The sequence below is a fragment of the Triticum aestivum genome, chromosome 2D, assembly GCF_018294505.1.
Source record: "Triticum aestivum cultivar Chinese Spring chromosome 2D, IWGSC CS RefSeq v2.1, whole genome shotgun sequence".
NCBI lineage: Eukaryota > Viridiplantae > Streptophyta > Magnoliopsida > Poales > Poaceae > Triticum > Triticum aestivum.
The window spans coordinates 334,999,173-335,009,251 of NC_057799.1; the positions used below are offsets into that span (position 1 = coordinate 334,999,173).

General features: G+C 47.4%; 1 protein-coding gene across 1 annotated transcript; it reads right to left on the reverse strand.

Moving 5' to 3' along the window:
- Positions 1–4,970: 4,970 nt before the first annotated feature.
- LOC123053031 (protein SMAX1-LIKE 4) lies at positions 4,971–9,514 on the reverse strand. The gene is made up of 3 exons (XM_044476407.1): positions 7,820–9,514; positions 6,660–6,915; positions 4,971–6,524 (listed from the first exon to the last, which is right to left on the reverse strand). The coding sequence occupies exons 1-3, from the start codon at positions 9,196–9,198 to the stop codon at positions 5,118–5,120; spliced, it is 3,042 nt and encodes a 1,013-aa protein (XP_044332342.1). The 5' UTR covers positions 9,199–9,514; the 3' UTR covers positions 4,971–5,117.
- Between the last annotated feature and the right edge of the window lie 565 nt (positions 9,515–10,079).

Sequence of the window (10,079 nt, forward strand, 5' to 3'; positions counted from 1 at the left end):
ATTCAAGTGGGCATGTCACTTCAACCCTATACTTTTTCTATACCTGCATTTTCAAAATCCTGAGAATCAAAGAGGCCCTGAGTTTGTTTGATTGTACCACAGGAAAACGAAGGATCTTTTTCCGAGAGATTGGAGTGGATGTAGAATTCCTATGAAATGTAGTACAAATGAATCCTTAGAAAAAATTCCTATAGGGTTCAATCCTAAGGATCAAACGATCAATGTAGGAAAAATTCTTAAGGATTCTAATCCTTCAAAAATCCTATGAAAATTCTTTGAATCAAAGAGGCGCACATGCTTTGAGGCATGCAAAACTGAATGTGCCCCAAGCTGCGCAAACGACCTTCTCTTCTCGTGGTTCATTGGTTCAAGTCGCGTAAACATTCGAGCTTCCATTCCAAAACTTAAGCGTCACGCTCCTTTCACCGTTCCATGTAAGATGGCTAGTAGGACGATGCCAAAGGGCGGGTCGACAAGGGGAAGATGTTAGGGTCAGACAGTGGACTCGGTGTAGGGGAATTTATTGGCGTGTCAAAGTGCATATGTGGCTTGCTAAAGGCACGACCTCATCTGTAAATGTAACAACCTACCCTTGATCATTGGCTCAAGATATTCTTTGAAAAGGGCAAAAGACTTGCCGCATTCATTAATTAAGGAGGTTAACAACGTTAATAGCCCGTAGGCCAATATAAAAGCTTACTCTCCTGCCATTTATGAGGGTGTTTGGTTACAAGGACTTATTGGTGTAAGGACTTAAAAAAGTCCCTATAAGTCCCATCTAAACCAAACAGGAGGGACTTATAGGGACTTAAAGTGGGCATTTGGGACTTATGAAATAAGACTCTCAAGGAGGGACTTATAGGGACTTATAGTTGTAATATGGTCTTCTAGTCCATGTTAAGTCCCAGGAACCAAACAGGTAGGGACTTTTTAGGGACTTATAACTTATAAGTTGGGACTAAAAAAAGTCTCAGGACTTATGAACCAAACAGGGCCTATATCTCCCATGTATCCTAGGTGTGAACTAGGATCAACCACGACGTTTTTTTTCATATCAAACCAAAGGACCGCTGAGTGCTAGTGGTGAACACTAGTAGAAAGATCAATGAAGCATCACATGATCTTGAAAACTTAATAACAAACCTTTTCACAAAATGAAAAAGAAAACAAGAGACCACAATGATGAGCGGTTAAGTGATGATTGGCGTCCTTGTAATGTCGTCGTCGTCGAGTAGTGAGGTTTACAACAATTTCTTTTTCTCTTTTGCAAAAAAGTGAAGTAGTGTCTAATTGGCCTTCCAAGACGACGTAGGGAGTGGAGGTGGCAGACATGAACGGAGAAGATTTGTAGTTGTGGCAAAGTGCCAAAGGCGAAAAAGAAATCCAGTTAACTCAGTCACAGAAGCACATATGCTATCAGTTAAAAGTTTAGTTTTTCGACGGAAACATTATAAATATGACATTAGTCTTTGAAAGTCCAAGGCAAGTTTTATAGAGTGGCATGGCATGTTTAAGAAAAATGACAACTTTCTCAAACTCTTAGTACTATTCCATGCTAAATCTGATAGGTAATGTTCTCAAAACCCCTAGCGATTTTTGTAAAGTAACATGGCATATTTTCAAAAAGTGATATATCAATTTTCTGAAAAGTTTGTTTACTTAGTATATTTTTTGGCCATCGCAATTTTCAGAAGAAAAAGTGTTCTATAACATGGCAAATTTACTACTTTATCCCGCGGGTGTCTTGACATAAGTGTTCAAGGGGGTGGCATTTTATAGATTTAAGTCATGGGCATTGTTTTATACACACATTTTTGTCATCTGTTGTTTGTCCTTGCCTACTTTTCTTTTCTTTTTTGCCTCTAGCTATGTACATGGAAATTTTATTTTGTCTTTTTAGCTGGAAAACCTACCATATCAAACTTTCTTATGTTTTGAAATGCATAGAACCTTTAGTTTACCACATCTAGGCAAAATGTTTTCTACTGGTCAGCAGATTCATTGCATGGTTACATTTCTTAGGCATTCAAGCTTAATCTGAATATTACTGGGCACACTCTATTGTTGAACACATGGCAAATTTCCCTTCTATAGTGTGACAAAATCTTAACTTCGCCATGTTTTTTAGATAACAAAATCTCTAAATTTGTCGTGTTCCCTTGGGAAAAGTTTCTACAATTGTCATATTTTCAAAGAACAAATATCCTAATTATGCCATGTGCCTATAGAAGATTACTAATTTAGCCATCTTTTTTTGAATAAAAAATCTACTATTTTTTGCATGTGTCCATGGCAATTTGCTACATTTTTCATAAATGTGAAAGAACAAATCTTCTAAATTTGTCATGTGCCCATTTACAATTTTTCAAAGACTTGCCATGTTTTTTATAGAACTAAATTCCTAAATTTTCTAATTCCCCAATTTGCCATCTTTCAAAGAAACTAATCCTAACTTTGCCATGTGCCCATAACAAATTCTCAAAAGTCGTCATGTGTTTTTTAGAGAAAAAATATCCTAAATTTTGTCATGTGCCCATGCCAAATCTCTAAATTTTTCATCTTTTCAAAAGAAAAAATTCCTAATGTTGCCATATTTTCAAAGAACAAAATTCTTAACTTTGTCATGTTTCCATTACAAATTCCCAATAGCTGCCATGTCTTTTCAGAAGACAAATTCCCTAAATTTATCATGTGCAATTTTATTATCGGTAGCATGGCAGTTATATTTTTTAGACCACGACAATTCTATTAAATAGAACTTGGTAGTTTTTTCGTAGGTAGCATGGCAATTTTCATCACTTAGGCCATGACAAACTTATTAAAGCTTTATTGTAGTTAGCATTGCAGTTTTCACTATTTAGACCATGGTGATTTTTCTTTGTCTTACAACTATTTTTTTTGCGCCACGACAAAGTTATTGGACTTACAATGGCAAATTTATTTAACATACCATGTTAATATATTATTTTTATCAAACTATCAGATTTATTGACATGGAAGTTTTTTGCCTTCGCACAAGCACAAAAGTTTTTTGCATCACAACTTTTTTGTGATGTTAACACTAGAGAAAATTTATAAATTTTCCATCATTTTTAGAGAAACCTACTTTTTCTTAGTTTTCCATGTTGAACACCCCTAATTATATTTTTTCCATGAACTAGATAAACATTTTTTCTATTAATGTTGCTGGCACCATTCTTGTTATTATGAATTAGATCATTGCAACTTTTTAGAAAATATACAACATGCCCGTTTTACTATTAAGTGCACAACAATTTGTTTAATTGCATGGGAATTTTATTTTCCTTACTAGCCACTTTTTATTTTGCATTTATATAAATTTTCAAATATATTTTCTATAATGTCATCGTCAATCATGGTAATTTTTGTGTACATCATGGGTAAATTATTTGAGATACCATGACGATTTTGTGGAACATACCATGGCAAATTCTTTCATAAGTTTTATTTATTTGGACGTTTTTGCCATGGTAAATTATTTACAAACATTTTCTGGCATGGTAAAATTGCCATGTGATCATTAGATACATTTTCAAAATTTGCCCCAACAAACTTCATTAACAAGTGTTACCACGGCATGTCCAAATAAATTTGCTAAAATGCCATGTGGTCACTAGATACATTTTCCTTAAATTTGTCATGTTTCTAGAGAAAATGTTTTCCTTCGATTTACTTTATCTAAACTGTTGCCTTTGATTTTTTTAGGACTTGAAAATTATCTCCTTTTTTGCTATGTAATCAGAACTAAAAAAACAAAATTTTCCATGTTTTCTAGAGATGGCAAATTTGTTGTGTATAAGATGATTTTTTTAAATCCTATCTATTGTATCTACATCACGTCAAATCCTTTTTTTGTTCATTTCAGGCAATCAACTCATAGTTCAGTTTTAAGTAAGATTTTTGCTTTTGCAGAAAAAACCCTAATGTTTGTGGTACTCAACCCACATGCCAGTTATAAGTCAGATTTTTGCTTTTGCAGGAAATCCCTTAATAATTGGGTTAATTAATCTGAAGCACACATCAATTTTTTTTAAACATCCACATCTTTTAAACCCTAACTCCAAATTTGACATGTTATATATGAAATTTGATTAGAAAAATGTGTAAATCTGAATATGATGTTTTTACCTGTTAACCATTTAAATAAAATGCTATTTAGGGTGCAACCATAATCAATAACGAATGATCCGTCCTTCTTTTATGCCGATGCCGAACCGGATTGGAAATGAACGCCCGAGCAAAACCAGGATTGGAGACAAAAAAACCCATCTATAACCATGCATGCACGCATCGCCAAAACCTCACAGGAAAAAGAATAGATTTCTCATCTAGTGCCGAGAGAGAGACGCCTTAAGATTGACAACATTCAAACACATTGTGGTTGTGTGAGCACTGAGGCCACTGTCGGCGAGGATGGTAAGGAGGATAAAAGACAACATAGATGAGATGACATGTGTTAAATAAATGACGTGAATCTATTGAGATCTTGACTCATGGTTATTGGGTTAGAGAAGCGTGGTATTTTTTCTCTCTCATTACAACGCACGAGCTCTTTTACAAGTAACCTTCGTTCCAGGCGGATCAAGATCTGACGTTCTCCATATTGTCGTCCTTTTTCAAACACAAAAAAAAGCTGGCAAGTTGACCTTAAAATAAGTTTTTTAATACATAAGCACATACATTCAGTCCTATGAACGCAGGTACGCCCTACTTCTATGAGCACCTGTGAGAGGCTGAGCCGACACATCATCTTAAAATTGACAAGTACATGACCAAAAGTCCTGGAATAAATCTAGAAAAATACGAGCATCAGTGTTAAGTTTAGCACTTATACTTTGATGGACTGAGATATCAGTGTCCTCCTAACCATCCAACTAAGTTCTCAACCTTATAATAAGTTGAGAAATTATTTACTTGGCACAGGAGCGAATCTGAGACAACGGAGGCGATTTAACAATGTGAAATCGAACAATTAAACCCCCCGAAAGACTCCATTTCAAGTCCATCATTCTTTTCTACATACAACAAATTGAGCTAAGTAGTGGAGTAAGTAACTAATGACTCAGTACACCGCGAGGAAGCAAAACTTTGTGAGCTCAGTCTACAAGGACCCTGATTGGAAGGGCCGAGCCCATGAACCCTGACACCTGGGCCCCGCCCCCTGGCCCCATCCCCAATACCACCACCTTCCCGCCATTTTCCACCACTGCCGCCGCCGCCGCCGGTTCAAACACCTCCACCGCCCACCTCCACAGCACCTCGTCAAGAAAGTGTCCAGAAGCCGCGGTGAGAGCCTCGGCCGCCTCGTCGTCGAGCTGCACCTCCCGGCCGAGCGCCCCAACGAGCACTTCACGGATGGCCGCCGCGGCGCGCTGGTCAGCGTCGGCGTCCTTGTCAAGGGCGAGGACGCCGGTGGCGACCGACTCGAGGAGGTGGTGCAAGTCCCCGTGTTCCCTGCTGTCACTCTCGTGGGTGATGTCGCTCGGAACAGCATCGTCGTCACTGTCGTTGCCGGCGCAGAGGTTGAGGTCAAGGTCGATGCCATGGCCGGAGCTGGAGCCGTGCCGTGCCCTCTTGCACTCCCTTGTTGGTGGCTCGATCTCTGCCTTCCTCTTGACATCGCCGGGCGACGACGACGACCATAACCGCAGGCTGATGACGTCGGTGGCCCGGTTTGCAAGCTCTGATGTTGTGAAGATAATGATGGATCCAGAGAGATCAAGTTCTTGGCCGAAATGGTCCTTGATACAACCGCACCTGGATGCCGCCACGAGACACTCGACAACGTGCCGCGGCGCGTGCTCGACGTCGGGGATGACGAGCACGAACCTGCTGCAACTGAGCTTGCACGCCCTCGAGACCACATCAGAGCAGAAATCCTCGGCGCAGCTGAATTTCTTGGGATCCGCGGCTATGATCTGATCGGCCGAGCCACAGCACGTCTCCGCGATCACCGCCGCCGCCCGTTGCTGGGCAGCGTGGTCGCTCCCCTTGAAGAACAGACAGACGCCCTTCCTTCCATAGCTCCGGCTGCTGGCGACCGCCTCCACGATCTCCGCGACGGTGCCTACAGGCTGGCACGGTATGTTTTTGCGCAGCCGCCGCTCCAGCTCATGCGCCACTCCATCGTGGCTCCCCTGAGCACGACCGTCGGAGGTGGCCGTGTCCGAGAGCGGGAGGAGGGTGCCAAGAGCGAGCGTCGTCTTCACGTCCGGGTGCTCCGGCTCCATGAGGCCTGGACAAGGCAGAGGCGATGGAGGTGACCACCTGCTGTTGCTCCTTGAATGCTCCATCAGTCCCTCCAAGCCCAAGAAGCCTGCAATGCTCGGCGTGCTCTGGTTGCTCGGCAGCAGGCAAGGACTCGGCCACCACGAGTTTGGAGGTGCAGATAGCCCAGGGCCAAAGCAAGAAGGGGAGCACGGATCGTGCTGCTGGCTGCGCCACAGGTGAAGCTTTCTGCACAGCCTGCTCCATTTCCTCTTGAGTTCGATCAGATAGTTGCCCTGAATCATCACCACCAAATAAAAAGGAGATAAGACATCCAACTCCAGCTGGCCTAGATTTTGCTGTGACTATGATGCACATTTGAAGAACTGCATTAGAATGTCCTGTTTGATCTCTAAGTTGCTCCTAGTTACCTGGTGTGGCATTTGATGATCGGCCGGTGGCTTGTTGTCGAGCACCAGCCAGGCCGGGAGGCTGCAGCGTAGGCCCTCCGTGCCAGCCTCTGCCTTGACGACGGACGCCTCCCTCTCGTAGCTCCTGTTGCATTCGCTGCACAGCACCAGCTTGTCTTCCTGCTCGCCTCCCAGCACCATTGGCTCAGCTGCCATTGCCACAGGACTCTGGGCAAGCAGCTGCCCGGTCGCCATGGCCTGCTGCATCGCAGTTGCACTGTTGGAACATCAGGGGACAAACAAAACGATGTCAAGCACATGCGCACCAGCTGTGTACAAGTACAAGACCATGACGATGTTTCCATCAAGTTATTTTAAGTTTTTACACGCACAAAAGGAGCAAGCAGAAAAGATGAGGCAGATTTTATTCAAAAAAGGCGTAGCAGTTTCACGGAATTTCCAGTGTAGAGCAGGGAAAATAATCATAGGGACATAACTGTGGCCATATCAAACCATCTATCTAGAGTAGTTTGAATTTTTGTACCATCCCCATCTACTAGTACTACAAATACTCTATGATTGATCTTGTGTGCATGAAAAGTGCATCATTGCAAGGAAAAGGGCACCGGATCAGTCTCACAAGTCACACATTTGTGTACCAAAAAGGGAGGCAGGCCAGGCACTGTTGAGGCTGCATCAGAAGAAGACTTTTGCGCCGAGCATGCAGAGAACCTGATCGGATCAGATGGAATCTCTGCAGAGGCTAAAAAGCATTGCATTCCCCAAAAATAACCCTCTTTTTCTCTCCATCTCTCTCTGTGTCTCTCATCAATTTCTACTGCCTGCAGCATACATGATCAAGCCTGCAAGCTCACATGCTTCAGTTTAGATGACAAGAAAGCTCAAGCACCTCATTAATGTCGAAAGATGAAATGGCTATTTTATACTACTATACTACTCTACTTGAGGGCTAGTGGTGCAGGTAGTAGAGCTTGGTTTGTTTTTGTTTTTGAAACATCTGACCTCTGACCAAGTGGTCCTTCTAGACAGCAACACACAAGGCTGCATGCAGCGACAGTGAGCAGGAAGAGAAGGCAACAAGGGAAGGGAGGGAGGACACGAGACACATGCACGACAAGGGAATGGCACTGTAGGGGGAGGCATGTTTCTTGGTTGCTCACCTCGGAGAGGAGGAAGAATGGAGATTGTTGAGGGTCAGCCCGGTGCCGCTCGCGGTGGGGACCGCCACGGCCTGTAGCGCCCACGCGGACTCCAGCGATGGCTGCCCACGCCGGTGCTGGCACCGCATGTAGGTCTGGTAGCTGGCCGTGGCCACCAGCCAGACGCGGCATCGCGGCGGCGCGCTGGCGCGGAGGTCGTCGAGGAGCCGGCCAAGCTCGGCCACCATGTGCTCCACCGGGCTGTACGACGACGCGGTGTGGTCGGCGCCGCCGCCGGCGGGATCCTCGTCGAGCGCCCACCGCAGGTCCCCGACGTAGACGACCAGGCCGCCGCGCTGGACGGCGTCCACGCTGCGGCGGAGCTCCGCGGCCTTGGCGTCCACGTCGGCACGGCTCATGAGCCGGACGTGCACGTAGGAGAGCTGAAGCTTGAGGAGGTGCGCGCCGGCGAGCTCCTCGGGGACTTCTCCGCGCTCGAGGCACCGCAGCAGCTCGCCGGCCACGGCCTCCGCCATCGACACCGAGTCGCCGACGACGACGGGGTTGGTCCGTCTCCCCTGTTTCCGAACCATCACCTCCAAGACCGCCCTCACGTCCTCCTTGCAGTACGGAACGGCCACGGCCGGCGAGCTCAAGAACTGTGCCGGCCACATCCCGAAGCCGCAGCCGTCAATGCTGCCGTGGTCGAGGAAGAAATGTGGAGGTATGACCGGCGGAGGAGGGGACGAAGACGAGGATGAGATCATGAGCGCGCTCTCCTCCTCGAGGTTGCCCTTGACGGTGGCGCTGGAGAAGCCCGCTTCCCGCATCACGCGGCTTACGCTGGGGTCGTCAAGAATGGAGATGATGAGCTGGTCGAGCTCCACCTTGATGGCGAGGAGCGGCTGCTGCTGCTGCTGCGCGCCTTGGTGCTGCACCGGGCCCGGGGATGGCGGCGGCTGCTGCAGCTCGACGCAGCCTCGGCGCTGGTTGGCCTGCGCGCGCTTGAGCGCGGCGACGAGCGCGTTGGAGAGCGCCGGGTTGGGCTGGACGAGCGAGGACGCGAAGGGCGCGGCCGAAGACGGCGGCGGCGAGTACGGCCCGGAGTTGGGCAGGCGGTTGAGGGCCACATTGAAGCAGAGCTCGAGCGCGCGGCACTGGAGGGGGTGCTGCGCGGGCGGCACCGCGGGGTGGGAGCGCAGGCAAGCGCGCCTGAGCAGCCCGTAGGCGGCGCCCCCCGCGAGCGGCTGCGAGCAGGCGGAGCTGAGCAGCGCGAAGGCGACGTGCAGCGGCGTGACCTGCGCATGGCCGCGGCGGCGCGCGAGGCCGACGGCGAGCTTGAGCACCGCGGCCGCCTCGGCGGTGAGCGACTGGTGGATGGTGTAGGCCCCGGCGCGCATCACTCGATCGGCTGTCCTCGCCCCCACCCCCCCACACCCCGCGGAGAAGAAGCTCCTCCCCCTCTTGCTTGTTGGTGTGGCTCCTTCTTCTTCTTCTTGTCACCACCACCTCGTCCTTTGGCGCTGCTGCTGATTCTGATGAGGCGAGGGGAGAGCGTCCGTCCCTCTTTATGGATCGGTTTGTGTCTACTGTAGGCGTGATCACTGTGGCAGCTTGGGTAGCTGTTGCTGCTGCTGCCTTCTTTTGTGGCGGCTTTACTTTATCTTTATAGACCTCGCTCCATGCACACTGGACCGGATAGATAGCCTGAGCCTGAGAGCCTGAGCTGAGAGGAGAGGAGGGAGGAGGGCCTTGTCTCTTTATCGAGGGTGGCGGATGCCGCCGCTGTGGCTTTGCATAGCCCCGTCAGGCTTTGCTCCCTCCGCTCTCATACACTCTCTCTCTCTCTCTCTCTCTCTCTCTCTCTCTCTCTCTCTCTCTCTCTCTCTCTCTCTCTCTCTCTCTCTCTCTCTCTCTCTCTTCTCTCCGTGGCATGGTGGCATTCCGCCATGCATGGCATGCTCGCCCTCTCTCTCTCCTCCTTTGCATATGCCTCTGTTTTCTCGGCAGGGATCTTTCCCTTTCCACACACAGCTGCCAATGCATGCAAAAGCTCGTGTGTCCCCTCCCGCCCCTTCGTCCCCAGCATCAACCAGGAGCAGTGACATACCACATGTACCACTCCACTGCTAAGCGCTGCGATGGTACTACCACTACTGCCTACGTGCTCCTACTACGTCGTTGGCCATGGCGATCCCTAGGCCACTCACTCTTGTTTTGAACTCAGCTGCCTTGCTGGTAATGATAGGGGGATTAACATTAACATGTGCAACTGCAATCT